The sequence below is a fragment of the Pollicipes pollicipes genome, unplaced genomic scaffold, assembly GCF_011947565.3.
Source record: "Pollicipes pollicipes isolate AB1234 unplaced genomic scaffold, Ppol_2.1 Scaffold_4002;HRSCAF=4701_pilon_pilon_pilon, whole genome shotgun sequence".
Lineage (NCBI taxonomy): Eukaryota > Metazoa > Arthropoda > Thecostraca > Pollicipedomorpha > Pollicipedidae > Pollicipes > Pollicipes pollicipes.
In genome coordinates, this window is record NW_023596420.1 from 35,774,814 (window position 1) to 35,791,668 (window position 16,855).

The 16,855-nt window shown below is 51.1% G+C and overlaps 1 protein-coding gene across 1 annotated transcript in view; it reads right to left on the minus strand.

The window, feature by feature from the left end:
• Positions 1–16,855, minus strand: part of LOC119093338 (regulator of G-protein signaling 7) — a 45,565-nt gene that overhangs the window by 10,502 nt on the left and 18,208 nt on the right. Inside the window, exons 5-6 of the mRNA XM_037216285.1 lie at positions 11,488–11,539; positions 4,124–4,248 (exon numbers count right to left, since the gene is read on the minus strand). Coding sequence (XP_037072180.1) covers positions 4,124–4,248; positions 11,488–11,539 — 177 coding nt within the window. The remainder of the gene's footprint in view (positions 1–4,123; positions 4,249–11,487; positions 11,540–16,855) is intronic.

The following is a 16,855-nucleotide window of genomic DNA, read 5'->3' on the forward strand; positions in this document are numbered from 1 at the left end:
GCCGGGGCCGTGAAACAAGCGGGATGAATACCGCCACCTGCTTTAGACTTGTACAAGCGCGTTAAGAGTCCGACCACATTTTGTTTTTACTGCTTCCAACAAAATGCGTTTGACCACATCTTGTATACCTCTATATATACATATATATATATATATATATATATATATATATATATATATATACATATATATATATATATATATATTGTTTGCTGTTTCCAACAGGCCATGCAGCCACATCCAATTATCGCTAAGCATTGCTTCCCGCCGCGACACGTTTTCAAGCCTGTGACATCGTATTGACATGGTGAATCGCCCCACTTCCGGCATTTACATAACACTTAATCCATTAGCACCCGTGGGAAGCATCATAAACGCGTCATGAAAGTGTTCTTTCGTCATCAAATGAAAATGTCGACGCTTCAAAGCTTCTTACATGTGTTTCGATAAGTGGATAATGGCCCTTATTGCGCAGTTGTCTACTTCCCTCAGTATCTTGAGCAGAAACGAGTAGTGTGCGGTGGATCGGAACGCTGGCAGTTCACAGAGATACAACAGTGAATACCTTGTAGTTCAGTCGCGTTTTGGTACCCCAGTTGATACACGTTTAGTGCAAGATATGCATTTGTGCTCCTCAAACGCTGGTAAATGCTAATTTACTTGGTTCTGGGACAAAAAGTCGAAAATTCCATTCGGTGAATGCCTTTTGTTGACTGCTGAATGACGACTGTGGAATAGCACCATGTAAAAAAGTCGACGCGCCAAAAAAGTCGAAACGACTAAATGGCGAGCTGCAAAAAGGCGAAATGCAAGAAAGTTGGCTCGACCAAAGTGGCGAGAAGCTTTGTGGCGAACTGCAACTTGGCGACATGCCAAATTGGCGAATAGCTAAATGGTGAATTAAAAAACGACCTAATGCAGGATCGATGCCATATTGGTGAAAGCATAAACGGCGAAATACAAGGACCACCTTTGGCTTTGGTGTTAGTGATGATGAGCGGTGACATGAGAAAGGCCTTCCATCCTATCTGAAATTTGTCTCAATATCTTCAAATGTGGAACATTGTCCATAAGCCCCTCACCAATTAGCCGTTCGCCAAGTTGGTATGTTGTCTTTTTTGCGTGTCACCGTTTCGCAGCTCACCCTTTTGGCTTGTCAGCTGTATGGTATGTCGCCATTTTTGCAGTTGGTCATTGAACCTTTCAAAAATCTGGTATGTTGTCCTTTTGTCATGTAACCGTTTTGCAGTCCGTCATTAAGCCGATCCGACTTTCGGTTCGTCGACTTTTCTAGCTGTCGCCAATATGGAAGTCGTCGAATGAAGTCAACAAAAGCAGTGGGAAAACTGCGAGCCGACTTTTGTCCGGGCACCGCAGACACTGGCGTCGCACCAATGTTCTGTTGAGAGATTTATGATGTGTGTTTGCGGGTCTACGAGCTCAACATGTGAACGAAACATCAGTCTGGCCCTGTCCTCTGTTCCCGCAGAAGGAAAGGAATGGGAGCAGTTAGTCGGCAACCAGAGTCTTGTCATTAGACACAGCTGTCAGAAAAGATCGAATAAGAACTGCTCATTTCATGGAGTCTTGGAAAACCCGTAATTTTGCCTTTACTGCTTAAGCTTGTTTTTCGTGCCGTCATTTGGCTTTTCGCTATTTTGACACGTCGCCATTTTGCGTCACCATTTGTTCAAACGTGACTATTAAGCACTCCAACGACGCTTAATCTTTTGCCAAGCTGGCGTATTTTTACATGCCGCAACTTTGCAGCTCGCAATTTAGCAGCTTGCCATTTCGGCATGTCGCCATTTAAGTCCGCCATGTTATCGATTGCAGTTTTTGTCACGCCGAAATTTTACATGTCGTCAGTATCACAGTCGCCATCTAGCAAACGACAAAAAGGCATTCGGCAGACCGCGAGTCGATTCTTTGACCGGACACTAATTTACTCCGCTGCGTGGCATTGTTGCATGGCCACAGACAAATGGCCTGATTTGTGTCGAAGGGCAGATATGGGTCAACACTCAGTGAAGCTGGAAGCTAAATGAGCCCATTAGCAAATGCCTGAATAATTTGCATTAGCCACTTGCCATGGATCGAAACGCGTGGAGGGTAGACACGTGTGGTTGCATTACACACGAATTCGTGATAAGCTAAGGATAACAATACTGTAGGCGCTTTGCTGCCATTTTCTTGCGACAACCTACGAAGACAACGGAATATCAAGCGGTTTACGGCAAAGATCGCTTTTTGCTCACGATGGTAATAAACGGAATATGAGCTTGACATCGACATTGCATCACAGTCCTCGAAAGCATGCATCACTTCGGCTAGGTCGATGACATTTTGAAGATGCAGCATGGCTATTGACGTTACGTCATCCTTTTCGCTCTGGATTTGTGACGATTGTAGGCCCCTCTCTGCACTAATTTACACTAAAACACATTAATAAAACGGTGTGGTCCCTATTTGCTCGAAGGATAAGCCCTCTCGGCCCCGGAAAGCCGTCATTTGTGTGCATGCTGTTGGCCCCAAGCATTAGCGTTGACTTGACCTGAGGGACGGCGAGCTGGCATGATGGTATCTGTAAGCTTTGTAAGCCGCCTCGCACGGTGAACAAGCGAAAACAACCGCCCGGTAGTAGATGACAGCGGACATAGTCTTACGACACAGGGCATATCTACAAGCCCGGATCTCCTTCACGACGGATTTTATCCATTTGACCATTTTATCATTTTGACTCATAATAAAACTATCGCCTCACGCCTTTTTGCCAGGCATGGTCGCGGGGTGTTTTACCTGTCGAACAGTGCACACAAGCCCGCCTTGAGCCAGGACGATTTTCTTCGTCCACTTGTCAGTTGACCTCCCCGTCTCAGTCGGGGCAAACAATGTGTCGGCTCTGGTACTCGTGCCGACTACAGCATATTTCGTCTATACTGCATTGATCCGCGCTTTTTCTGATGCAAATATATGTTCTCTTCTTCGCCTAGTTGTTTTGGTCTCGTGACGTTAAGGCGGGTTTTTGAAATCTGGGCCTGGTTTCAACCTGCGTGGTGCAACTTTTCCGCATTTGGCAGGTTTCTCATTTCCTAAGTGAATCGAACGGGGAAGGGTCACACTCTCCACATCGCAGTGCTGCGGGTCATTAAACCCATTCAAACAGCTTGCACGTTACAAGCGAACACGTTAAAACTGACACAACACGAACTGCTCATTCGTGCTGACATTCCACGAACTGCTCTTCGTGCTGTTGCAGATTGCAGGCGGCCGCCACCGGTGGCCGTGATGAGAGCTCGTGACGGCCGAGCCGGGCCGGGCCGGGCGGCTTATGGTGTAAGCTGCCTCATGGTCCGAATACCACTCAGTTGGCCTGCACTGCACACGCACTGTCCACGGATGGGCAGGAGGAATGTGCTCGAGACGCCGTGCGCGCGAGCGTCTGGACGGTGGGAATGCCTGATACCGGTAGACGCTCCTCTGATGGCCCCGTCCTATTCATTAGTGATGTGCCTTATTATTATGTTGCTATGTATTATACAAGTATCTTGCACCCAATCACGATATATTATATAAAATCTTGCACTGTTTTATTACTATTCTGCTGCATTTCGTATCGTTTCTGCCGAAATCGTTACACTTTAACTAGCTGTGATAATTTCTATAATTTCAATAAAGAAGAAAGAACGACGGACGAAGTCTAATAACTAACGGTGTGGTGAAGTTATCATGAGCCCCTACCTTGCACATGTGGGACAAATCAACAAATCATATGAGGGGATTTCAACTTCACCCTGCGTTAGATGATCGACGCCTTTGTTCCACAACTGGTGCGCGACGTGCCTCATTAAGCTCGAATCTCTGTCCCGGGCGGCGTCCCTTCGACATCCGTGTTGTCTCGATGTCCGCCAGACAAAAACCTGCCGCCTTGACCCAACCAATTTATGCCCTGAAGCGGTGCAGCTCGGCCGGTCACGTTTTGTCCCGGGGTGCAGTGCCACCGTGCGCTATCTGCAACCGACAACGGCAACCAACGGCCGGCAACCACCAACCAACGTCTACCAAGCGAGAGCGTCTCGCCGCCGCCGGCCGAGCGCGCCCGGCGCCCCAGCGTGAAACTCACCTGCATGAAGATGAACTCCCACTTCCTGGAGAATATCTTCTGCAGTCGGGCCAGGTTCTCGGCCTCGTAGTCGGCCAGCTCCAGGCGTGTCTTGTTTTGCATGGTGCGCTTGCAGAGGTACACGGCTGTGCACGGACAGGGACATCTGCACGTCAAGGGCGTGCGCGCGTGCGTGATGCTTCACGCATGAGTGGGGCTTCAGTTTGTGCGTGTGCGTGTGCGGGGGGAGGGGGTAAAGACCAGATTCCCTCAAAACATAAAGGTACTTGATCCTTATAGTGAGTTCTGTTCATTCTGAAGTTTGGAGCGCTTAAGGGTGCGCTCTTACAACGTAAAATATGGCGGAAATAATTCGAGGTTTCTATCCATCGCACTTGTATGAATATAGAGTCACAATATCTGGGCGTGTCAGTGACTAACAAAGTAAAAATGACTCGACCACATGTCCCTATGCATTTGGGTACCTCGGACGCAATGGACGCCGTGGACTGGATACTGTGTCAGTATCCAGTCTGTAGACACATGTGTCTGTCACATTCGTCCCGGAATGGCCCTGGCGAATGTTACGTTCCCGAACAAAATATAGCGGTGTGATTCTTGCAAAACGTCATAAAGCACGTGACTCGCTGAGGTCAAAATGCAGCGTATGGAGCTTTATCTCGAACACCTTCGCTGCTCACGAAACTCTTCGCTCAAATCATGCTGTTATTGCTGTCATTGAAAGAAACAATCGTAATGATAGGTCATACCGTTATTTCATATTCCTTTATGATTGCATAAATACACTCCAACCTCATCATAAGCCAAGGGTAGCTCCAAATATCTTCTGAATGGAATTTTCGAAATGCTGACAATTGGACCCACGCGTTGAAACCAGAAATTTGGTTGGGCCCTCACTTCGCAGAACCAGTTGCTTCCATCACTTAGAGCGACACGAAGTCCTTTAAAATCACGCTTAAACTGATGCAAAGCAGTAGAACCGATTCCAAAATTAACGAGAAGTAATGATGCACACGCCAAGGACAACTTACTTTGGAGAGCATCCATAGTTTGGTAAAACGACGGATCTCAACATCAAGCGCAGCCCTTCCATTTAGGCCATGCACACGTTTTCTTGCTCATCATTTTTCAAAAAGATTAGCTGAATAGGACGAGCTTCCGGCAATGTATTGGTTAAGCTGCGTGCCTGGGAGACTAGAGAAACGGGGTTCGATTCCCTGCTGTGCCCGACCCTCCTACCAGGGTACGAGGCAGGTGACGCGTTACAGCCTCAGCAGCTGAGTGCCTCGTAAAGCCCAAATGCCAACGACGTCGAGCTATGCAGGACTGGTAAACTTCCGAAGAAAGAGAGCACGCACAAATTGTCGGCTTGTATAGCCTCGGCCGTATCTAAACGTGCCGTGGAGCAGGGCGCACTTGCGTCAGAAGACAGCCAATTATGTCTGTTACTTATGTCTCAATTATGTCAAGAACTACAGATCCGAGCTATCGCCCGATGCATGGCTACATCACGTTACAACAGAGATTAAGAAAAAGTGTTATCAAAGTCTGTTTTGCTCAGTTTCTCGCCGTTTTGGCCCGGCCGCTTTGATGTCCTGTCAGCTGCTTCAGTGGCCAGGCTAGCTCGGACGGCTGTTGTGTTTGTGTCAGATGCTTCAGTGGCCAGGCTAGCTCGGACGGTTGCTGTGTTTGTGTCAGCTGCTTCAGTGGCCAGGCTAGCTCGGACGGCTGCCGTGTTTGTGTCGGCTGCTTTATTGGCCAGGCTAGCTCGGACGGCTGCTGTGTTTGCGTCGCAATCGACGTACTGGAGAAACGAAATGCGGCGCAAAGTTCGATGAATGAAGCAGTGTCAGCAATCGTGACTTTGTTCAAACAGATCCACTAATCGCGAGACCAGCGTGGGTTAGGATAAGGGCTGGGTACGTACTGTCGCTACATGTATTGTGAAAGTGTGACGTACGCCGAAAGGCAGAGGAACCAGAGATGGCGGGAGTGTGGTTGTACCCATTCACAAACGTCCGTGCCTGCTCACAGGGTGCCAAACCTGTTCACGACGTGCTTGCACCTGTTCACGATGTGGCCGCTCCTGCATCTGATATGCACGCCTCTGTTCATAATGCGGCCGTGTCTGCCCGCGGCGCGTCCGCGCCTATTGACGGCGTGTCGGCGCCAGTTCCCAGTGCCCGTGCCGCGGCCGGCACACATCGGCGCGGCGGCACCGGCGACGGGACTGCGGCCGCCGGGTCCGACAATCGATCTGCCGGCTCCGACGGCCGCGCCCGCCGACCAATACAACTCTCAACAGACGCCTAACGCGGCAAATCGGCCCATCTGTGCCGAGCTAATTGAATGGCGCCGGCTATTGGTAAACTGAGCCCAGCTGCCGCCCGTCCTAGCCGGCGGGGTTGCCTCCTCCACCTTCTGCTCCACCGCCAATGGACCCAGCTGCCGCCCTGCGCTAGCCGACGGGGCTGCCTCCTCCTTCTCTTCCACCGCCATTGAATCCAGCCGCCGCTCTGTGCCTTCTGCTCCACCGCCAATGGACCCAGTTGGCGCCCCGTGCTAGCCGGCGGGGCTGCCTCCTCCCTCTCCTCAACCACCAATAAATCCAGTTGCCGCCCTGTGCTTGCCGACGGGCCTGCCTCCTCCACCTTCCGCTCCACCGCCAATGGACCCAGTTGGCGACCCGTGCTAGCCGGGAGGCTGCCTCCTCCTCCTGCTCCAGCGCGGCCGGCGGGCAGGGGCCTCCTCCATTTCCTCAGTCAGCAAGCAGAGATTCACTGGCTTTACAGGTTAGCGGAATATACGGCATGGACCAAGATCGTATGCAGTTACCCACCCATCAATTACAAACTCGTTGGCAAAACTGCATTCACAATGTCATGTTATTGTTTCATGCCAAAGAGGTTGGTTTATTTTCACACCTGACGGTCTTCGGTCTTGTTGCTTGCTGCACTGAGCAGGCGACCAGGCTTCCAAAAGCTTCATTTCATGGGCAGAGATTCTTGCACAACTTCGGAAAAAGGTTATGTGACAGCCGAAGACGACATTTCCGGCCATATTTTTGTCGTGTTTATACATCATCTATTTTTAGTGTCTATCCTGTGTATGTTACGGTCCTTATTCGGATCTTCGGTGGAAGCACATGCGCAAAAGCAGTAACGGCTACCTATAATTCCAGGTGCGGGGGTATCGGTGCTGTGGGTTGAACCCGTGCCACAAAGGTCACGGACAGCTGCACTTCGCTGGAGCTCAGGTTGCCGCATGAGTCTGTGCCTGGGCGACTACTTCAGGGTCATCCAGGCATCCATGGCAACATATTAGGGTTACTCAAGTCCTGCAATTCCATAGGCCATGCGACAATCAAGGTCAAGAATAATGTAATTGTCGAGTCGTTCGTATCTGGCGTTCGTAAGCACGATTTCCACATATGGCGGCCACCAACGGGTTCTTAACCAACGTTGTGCAGGGTGGTGTGACGCAATCAAACGATGACATATTACGAAGCATCTTCACTAAATTGAGATATTGTGTTGTCTACCACCGTCCTTTCCACTTGACGGTACACGAACAGTTGAAGGTTGGCTTTTTCACAATAGCTCATGTTTGCTTCAGTATTTTAAATGTGAAACGTTCCCCTCGAGCGGGCCCAGTTTGTATCGGCTTCTCACATGTCTCGCAGCCTTGCAGAAGGGGCTAGTCTTCCCTTGCTGGCCTGAATAGTCGAGAACGCCACAGCTTGAGCGTATTGTGCTTAACGTGTAAGCATAAGGATCCAATGTTTAATGGCAGCCATGTCTCAGCATCCCACGCATGGCCGGCGCAGTGGGAGAAATTACGGCCATCTGAGGTGCAGTGACATCTGCTTCGCAAGAAATAATGCCAACATGGCTGCTTCTCAAGAGGTGATCATGACACTGAGCAATGTTAATCAAACCCCGTCTCGGCCCCATTTGACTCGACAGACTCGCCAGCTCCTGAAGCCGACAGCTTCCGGTTTAACTTTGAGCCAGCCCTCCATGGAGAGGAGAGAGGGGCGATGCCAAACTAAGGGATCTCGTCTGCTTGGTCGGCATCACGTCCTTTTGATGCATAAACGAAATTACCCAAGCAATTCCGAGATGACACCAAATTTTGACAAGGATTCGGTTCCGGAGAAAATGAAGACAGGCACTTATAACTGGAATATTGCGTCAGACTGAAACAACCAAGCTCAAAATATTAAAATTTTAGCCCATATGTAAATACCACTTTAATGATCCATTTTAATTGCGCTGCAGATGGCTCTTGGATCCAATGGACACATCGTTATCGTTGTAACATGCTGTTGGTACGTGCCATTTTGGGACGTTCGGTTTTGTTACGTGCCTCTGCCACTTTGGTAAAGTTTGAGCGATTGTCGGGGTCATTAGATTTTTTGCCGTAAGCGAAAGAACGGATATCACTAAGCATACCGCGACAGCCATCTGACGCACAGGCTACCTTCAATAGGTCAACAACTTTCAACGAGATTCATGACTTATAATGGCATAGTTTGGTCTTATTTTGATCCTAGATTTTCTTTCATATTTTTTTGGTTGAATATTTCGTTGTATTTGAAATGCGGTGTCATACCTATTCGTCCACGCAAATGTCGCTTGATGTCATGCCAAGACTCCATCTCTGGAAATTGTTTTCTCTAGCATCGGGGCCGACTTGGCAAAATAAATGGAAATAAAACAGCGACATTGGACTTCATGTAAACAACTTCACGTAGCGGTTATCGTTCCGTTACCTTTGAGCTCAAATTGAGATGAAATGGCCACAGGGTCTACCAATCCTCTCACCAACCAGGCTTATGATGATACCTTCCGCCCGAAGAGAATTGATATTCAAACCAACTTTTCTGAAACAGCTTTAAAAGTTCTAAAGCATTTCACGCCAATCAGCCTTCGTGACAAAAGTTCTAGACAAAAAGCATTGTTTGCGATTATCAGGTTTTCCTAGACTCTGCTTAAAAATGCCCAAGCCTAGTTGTGTGACATCACGTCTTTCCACGGAGACTGCTTTGATTCGTGCAGTGTATGAGCATCTGCCACGTTCAGTAACAGGTACGAACGTCCAGAGGCAGTTGCCCGGGACTGACAGGCGGCAGTCACTGCCCGTGGAGCCAGTCGTGTCCCCGGATGAGAGGAGGGAGTTAGAGGACGCGTTTGCCTGCGTAGACGTGGCAGCTGAAGTGCGATGGATAATCGACACCAATGCAAGTTGAGCCTGGGCTCATTGCGGGAGGGCTCCCACAAAATGTGTATGAAGGGTACGCAAACTGTTGTTCCTCTTCCAAGGAATGGCTCCACAAGCTCAAGTCATGGCCCATAGGTGTTGGAAACTGCTTCTCCACCAAATAAGTAAATAAACATTTTCTTCCCTAGACAAGTACTGCTCACGAGCTGTAGTGCCTTGTATCTGTTCGTAAGAAGAGGGACAAGTGTCCGTGTGATCTGAGCTATCCTTCACGTACATCTGGTGACATCCCGCCCGCAATAAACCCAGACGTCATTTCATTGGCCCCGGTCCCCCCCCCCCCCGTCGACTGGCCTACCCTAAACTGGCTAATGTTTCCTCTAGCCCCCTCCCCAGCCGGACACAAGACTTGCCCCCCCCCCCCCTGAGCAAAAATATTGTAAAGAATCCTGACGCTACTTTCAATGCCTTTCTTCCTGTTTTGTGCGTGAGCCATCTTCCTTAACTTGTCATCCGTGGTAACACTGCCTCCGTGCTCGCCAGAGCTAGACCCCAGGTCATGCCTGACAGCCTGTATCCCCGGCCTGCGCCGAAGACAGACAGACCGCGGCGAGCCGAGCACTTCCTCAGCAGGCAGCCAATAAGATCATTATCTCGCTTGATGTCCGACTCGTCGCCGCCTGAACGCGAGACTTCTTCATACTCTGTGACGGCCTGTCGCCTCCTCCCAGTTCTGTATGACAGCCCAGAGACGCCAGACCACTGATAGCGCCGCCTGCGGGGGCCGCAGGCTGAGCAGCTAGGTCAGGTCAGGTCAACAGGTCCACCGAGCAGCTGAGAAGCATCTGACAGGAGTGGAAAGGAAAGCAATCAACGGAGCGGGCGGGGGCCGCACAGAAGAAACGGGGGCAGCTTGACCCGCCCGAGCAGCCCATGTTCGGCTGTGTGACCGCCGACCCGGCCGCCAGCCCAGGCCCGGCCTGCGCTGGTCTTCGTCGGCCTCGTCGGAGATCTCAAGTGAGCACTGCGGTGCACAGCGTGCGTCCACGCGTTTATGGCGTCCCACCTGTTCGGGGACCTGAGCCTGCCGATCGCGTCCGTCACGAGCCTGGCGCGACAGTAGACATGCCTCGACTCTTCCAGAAAGTAAGATGTGCTATACGGAGACGAAAATAACGTGCTCCATGTGTCAGAAGCGTCAGAAGTATTCCAAGAATTTCCTGATTCAACAGTTCCCACGCATCCTTGTGGGACACCGTTTCCGGGTCACATCTCAGCAAGCACGACACAAAGACAGCCACAGTATCACTCTGGACTTCTCAGACGGTAGGCTGGACTTCCCACCATACCTAGCCGTGCTTGGCGACTTCAAGTCATCCAATACGACATGTACTGGGCAACAACCCAGCATAGTACAGAAGTACAACCTGCGCTGCGTGACCAGCCATTCCGGCGCGACATGCTCGGGCCACCATGCGTTCCAGCGTAAACGCCGCGTTTGGAAGACTGGTGCGAGTATAACGGCTCCAGAGTGCGGCCCATTCCTATCAGCTGCGCTAACAGCTGCAGTGCGAACGTGCTGTTCATCGAGACAGTCAGTCGCTGGCCGAACGCTGGCCTGGACGCCCGAACTCGAGGGACTGGAGAGGATCGTCCCAGCTCCAGTGGACGCCCGAACTCGAAGAACTGGAGAGGATCGTCCCAGCTCCAGTGGACGTCCGAACTCGAGATACTGGAGAGGATCGTCCCATCTCCAGTGGACGCCCGAGCTCGAGGGACTGGAGAGGATCGTCCCATCTCCAGTGGACGCCCGAACTCGAGGAACTGGAGAGGATCGTCCCATCTCCAGTGCGGTCGGCTGGCTGCCGTATGAGCCATAATGATGATGGAAGCAGAGGTGGCGCTTGCTAATGATCATTAATGTATCCAACTAATTCATGGATGTATGGTGATGTAAGCATAGAAACTCATGAATTGGTCGCAGGAATACATTTCCAGTACGTTTTGTGCTTTGCGAATTCAATCAAACTGTAAGGGTTAGGCGCAGACGCGTTCTATCGGTGTTATAGGTACGCCAATATAGGTGATGGACGACGAGGTCCGATAACATGGCATCATGGCGCGGACAAATGTGGACGTACCGTAATCCGTGTTTTCTGGCTCCCAGGACTTGGACGGCCAGAAATATGGTGTCTGAAATGGAAAAAATGTGGTTAGAAGACACCTGATGAACTATGTCGAATGAGGCGACATCGCTCACAATAACACGAGATATAACCACACATCTCTTATGCGGACGAAGCGTCTTCAAAGTAGTAGTGCCACAAAAATCATTTTCTCGCTTTTTTGGCTTCCCTCATATGCGAGAAAATGCACCATACCTTCATGTGCATACTCTCATTAAATGCCCATAAAGCAACACATGTCCGTAAAAATTCGGCGGTACCATACCTGGTACTGGTCGAGTATGGCATATATGGCACATTAGAGCGCGCCCTCGTCTGCTGCGGTTTTCCGCGGTGCCAAAAGACTCCTGGTAAGGAGCTGTTTCATGGAGCATTGTCCAAGGATGAGTACAGTAGCACCGTGTCACTTTCCCAAATCTAGGGGGGGGAGGGACTTCAAACGTTACGACCCTGCCCAGCTCCTGTCATTGACCACCTGTTCAAGCGGTAAAAGGCAGTGGACAATTACGGCGGACGTGTCTGTCTCAGAATTTCACAGGCCCATTCCATTATCCATGTGCAAACGTTGTGTCCCTGCTCCGATGACATCCACAACTAGTCGACATGCTGCATGTCGGGCCCACCTCCCTGAGGTGGGCCCGACAGTTTCCCAGTTTCCCATTTCTCGGCCCAGTTCGGACCGAGCGCTTTGTCACGTGATATCCACTCCATGGCGTCTATCCGGATATCCGTCCACGACATTTATCTTCAATATCAGCCCCGGAATACCCGTGGATATTCCAGGCTGGTACATTCAGGGCGGGTCAGGAGTATTCAGGATCTAGCCCGGATATTCGGGACAGATCCTGAATATCCATGTCAGGTCATGACCCTGCATCTGTGTCAGCACATCCATCACGAGCTCTCCGCTCCAGGCCACCCGCCGCCAGCGCTGAAGCCTGCACTCGAGCCGGCCGGTCGGCGCCTGCTGGCGGCTGTCCTGGCGCTGACGGCCGACGGCCCATGCCTGGGACAGCAGCGCCGCGCCGGCCAACGCTCGTTTGGCAGCGCTCGCCCCCGCCGGCCTGATGGCCACCAGCCACGCGATATTGTGCATTTCCACGCCATTCGGCTCACGTTAGGCCGCGCGGCAAATACCCCCGCCGGCGCCAGCACGCCACGTCACGTGACTGCGCTGTTGCTGGCCACTCCTAATAAGGAGATGTCTCCGCTCGTCCGACGGCCAGAAGAGTGCGCGCGGGGACCGTGCTCTGCTGGTGAGTTGTGGGCGTCAGTGGGTGGTGTGCAAACAAACTTTCAGCTTATGATGCGGCCTGCCGGAAGAGGGAATTTGGAACCGATGGCCGATGTCTCTCGTCTCATGTATGCGATACCGGCGAACGTTCCCAAATACAGAAACAATAACAAATGATAGCACCTAAGAGGCGGCAATGAAGTGAATGGAAACCGAGTACCTTCATGTCGAATGGTGCTCAGAGACCTTGCCGAGGAGCACAGTCGCCCGCCGTCCAGTAAGGATTGCCGCCCACCATCGCGACAAGAAAGTATCAAAGAGAGTCAATGTTGCGCGTAAAACGGTCAACATGGCTTACGAAATTGAGTTACGTCACCAGCCTATGGGTCATGCACATTATGTGCCGTGCAGGATCTCTGCCGCCCAGGACCAAATGGCAAGGCAGCTCATGTGGCGCTGACCAGATGCCTTCCACAAATGTGTCGCTTGAGCAGAAACATCGTGGCGAGGAATATGGTTGTAGGAGAATATTTAGACGACGCCGGATAATCTACGTCTTTTCGATATCCCGTTTACGTCAGTAAGCTAGAGATTTCATGTGCCTTGAGCGAAGGCAAAGGACCAAGACTTGACCAGTTCGAAGAAGGAGGTAAGCTATGGCGGGGGCGGCACTAACGGGCTTGGTTGTATTGCTCCCAGTGCACAATTCTCACTCAAATAGTTCATCCGAAAAAACAAATTAGCCCAAGCATGCCCTTCATGCGGAACTTCCTGCCTCCTGTGCAGCCTCCTGGTGACAAATCTCCGTTTGAGAGCCCACGGATTCAAGCCGATACCCTGCGGTAGAACCCACACCGGTCACCTTCGCGGTAAAACACAGACCAGCGCACGGGACTCGTGCCCCACCTGGAAGCGGTAGTAGAATGTGCCGTCGCTCCGGACGGTCAGCGTGTGGTCGTCGATGGGGAAGAGGTAGCCGTGCGCAGCCATGAGGTGAGCGAGGTGCAGCGCCTCGGCTGAAACGGGGCGTCACTTCAGCACCGCTAGACAGGCAAGGGGTGCCACAGTCACAAGACCACACGACGCCTCGGCTGAAACGGGGCGTCACTTCAGCACCGCTAGACAGGCAAGGGGTGCCACAGTGACAAGACCACACGACGCCTCGGCTGAAACGGGGCGTCACTTCAGCACCGCTAGACAGGCAAGGGGTGCCACAGTGACAAGACCACACGACGCCTCGGCTGAAACAGGGCGTCACTTCAGCACCGCTAGACAGGCAGAGGGTGCTTCAGTGACACGGCCACACGACGCCTCGGCTGAAAACAAGGCGTCACTTAAGCACCGCTAGACAGGCAGGGGTGTCACCGTGACACGTTCCAAAAAAAAATGTTCAAAATAAATAAAGAACTAAATATTTGGCACAGTGCTGTGTTTGGTTTCATGACTGCAAATCCACCTGACTTCCAGGCAGCTGCAGTCTGTATTTGTACTTATATTTAACCCTTGCGCGAACCGAAAACTCCAACGTAATTGCCAGCTTATCCGAATGCAAACAATGGTTGCTGCCACGAAACAGGTCGCCACGCCCTACTGCATTCTCCTGCTGACCAGTCACTGGGGTCACTAAAGCCCCGCGCCCAGGGTGTGGCACTACGGTCAACAACCCAGCTGGGACAACCCCCGGCATTTGATGGGTTGAGCGCTGAGTGACCGAGGAAGTATACGGCTTGAGCGCCCAGCAACACCGAGGAGAGTTGCGCTTGCATTCTAAGAAGATATATTGAGCTTTCAAGTTGCAAATAATCAGGCTTCCGAGACGTCCAAAGAATCTGTCAGCACAACAATCCTATATATATATATATATATATATATATATATAGATATATATATATAGGATTGTATATATATTATATATATGTATATATATATATATATATATATATATATATATATAATATGTCATCCCTCGTACCGATGGAAGTACGGTATTCCCCAATGAGTTTCCGGGGATGGCTGGAAAAATGTTTCTAACGCTAGCATTTTGAATGTTGGGATTTTTGCTTAATCAGTTAACGTTTGCCCTGAAATCTTCAAGTCCGGGTCACATCGGATCAATTAGCTAGAGTATTTTGAGCATGAGCATATCGGACCAGCACGTGGACGAACATAAGGATTTCCCGGCGCTGCGATGTAACGTGATCTTCTGAGGTCTTCCCTAGGTCTTCCTGAGGTCTTCCTGTGGTCTTCCTGGTTGCTCATCAAGCGACGTCACTACCCTCTACTTCATACGACATCTTTAGGTCATCATAGATATCCTTTATTTCTTTCGTTTCCAGCAGCGTCGCTTGTTCACCTACGAGTGACAAAGGACATCGAAAGCAGCAAATGGTTCTAACTAGCTGAATCTACAGCCCCGCATTCGAAAACACTGTGCACCATTGGCGGTATTCGTCGGTCTCATCTGGCCTTCTCACTTTAATTCCGTTACGAAGCTCCAGGTGGTAACAATTAACTTAATCTATTATGCAATGATAGCGATCTCGCGGACGCCCGCGTGGTCTTGAAAACTGATGTTTCTGCATGCCCCTTTTCGTCGACGTTTAGTCCTAACACACTCATTCGATCAGCACAACAATCGTAACGAAACACGGCACAGTAACGTCAGGAAGATCAACACGGTCACTCAGTTAGGTTCGAAATGCAATTGAGCATTTGTTGAAATTGGTTCTGGCACCACCGACGGCTGCTACAAGCTAGTTGTCGTTCAAGGAAAACGACACTGCTTCAAACACTCTTCATGCTTCATGACTCAAACATGCTTCAAAACTGCTCAGTTAGGTTCGAAATGAAATTGAGCATTTGTTGAAATTGGTTCTGGCACCACCGACGGCTGCTACGAGCTAGTTGTCGTTCAAGGAAAACAACACTGCTTCAAACACCACCGACGGCTGCTACAAGCTAGTTGTCGTTCAAGGAAAACAACACTGCTTCAAAGGTCAGTGTGAATTATGTATAAAGTGCAATCCTTGTAGCGTAAAAGGCATACAACCTCACGCAGAAAAAACTGACAATGCGTTATTGAGAAAAACCTGGTCGATGAGAAAACATGTAACTTGACCTTAGTTGAATATGGCCCTGAACACAAAACGACCTTAGAATATCTTGTTGGCATTACATGAGCTATCGCATAGCGGTGTATTCGTCTGGCCACCCCCTTTCCCTCGGAAGGTATGCATCTATCCCGTTGGGTATGTAGTACTCCCCCTTTGGAAGTGTTGCTCCCAACGCAGCGCACACAAAACCCGATTCGGACCAAAGTGGCAGTAGGGTTTGGGGGTCAGCCACCAACGGTTCGTGGGTCCTTAACGGCCATACGACAGAGTTTCCCTTGATGACATAACTTTAGGATTGATGTTTTACGAGCGGGTCGGTTGCCGAGGCCATTTCGTTCATCATTACGGTCTTCTAAGCGGGCCCCCTTTGCTCGATATCGCGGCGGAAGCAGGACATCCGGTGCCGACGACGACGACGTCTCCGGCGCCAGACGCACCGGAGACGTTAGACACGCTATCGCACGCGGCACCTGGCAGAAATGACGTGTTTTTCGCCAACTACCTAGCCATCATCCACGTGTTTGTCTTCCAGGCTTCCGATTCGACCCGAACCCCACGTCTCCTCCTCACACTGCGAAACCATCGGTGATTGCAAAACGGAACTGAGCCCGTGGTCTATTTCCCAGACGACGTGTTTGTACCCCAGCCATCGACCGATCGCATTGCCTGCAGGCACCTGGACCCGGTGGCCGCTCGCAGCCGGCGCCCGCGCGCCGGATCCCATTTCAGCTCATTATAACCGGCGCAAAACAGGCGCGCGGCGCGACGCTTTTTCCGCACCCCTTGCCTGATCCCTGGTGTCGCCATCCGCCGCACCCCAGAGACCGGTCGATGCCGGCCTCCATGACGGCTGCCCGGTGCCGCCCGCCGGCCGGTATTGGCAGGCGGACGTCATCGCCCACAATGGCAAGGCCCGGTGACCCCTCCCCGGACGGTCGCCCGCCGCCATCAGCTGACGCGGCGGTGCAGTATGGGC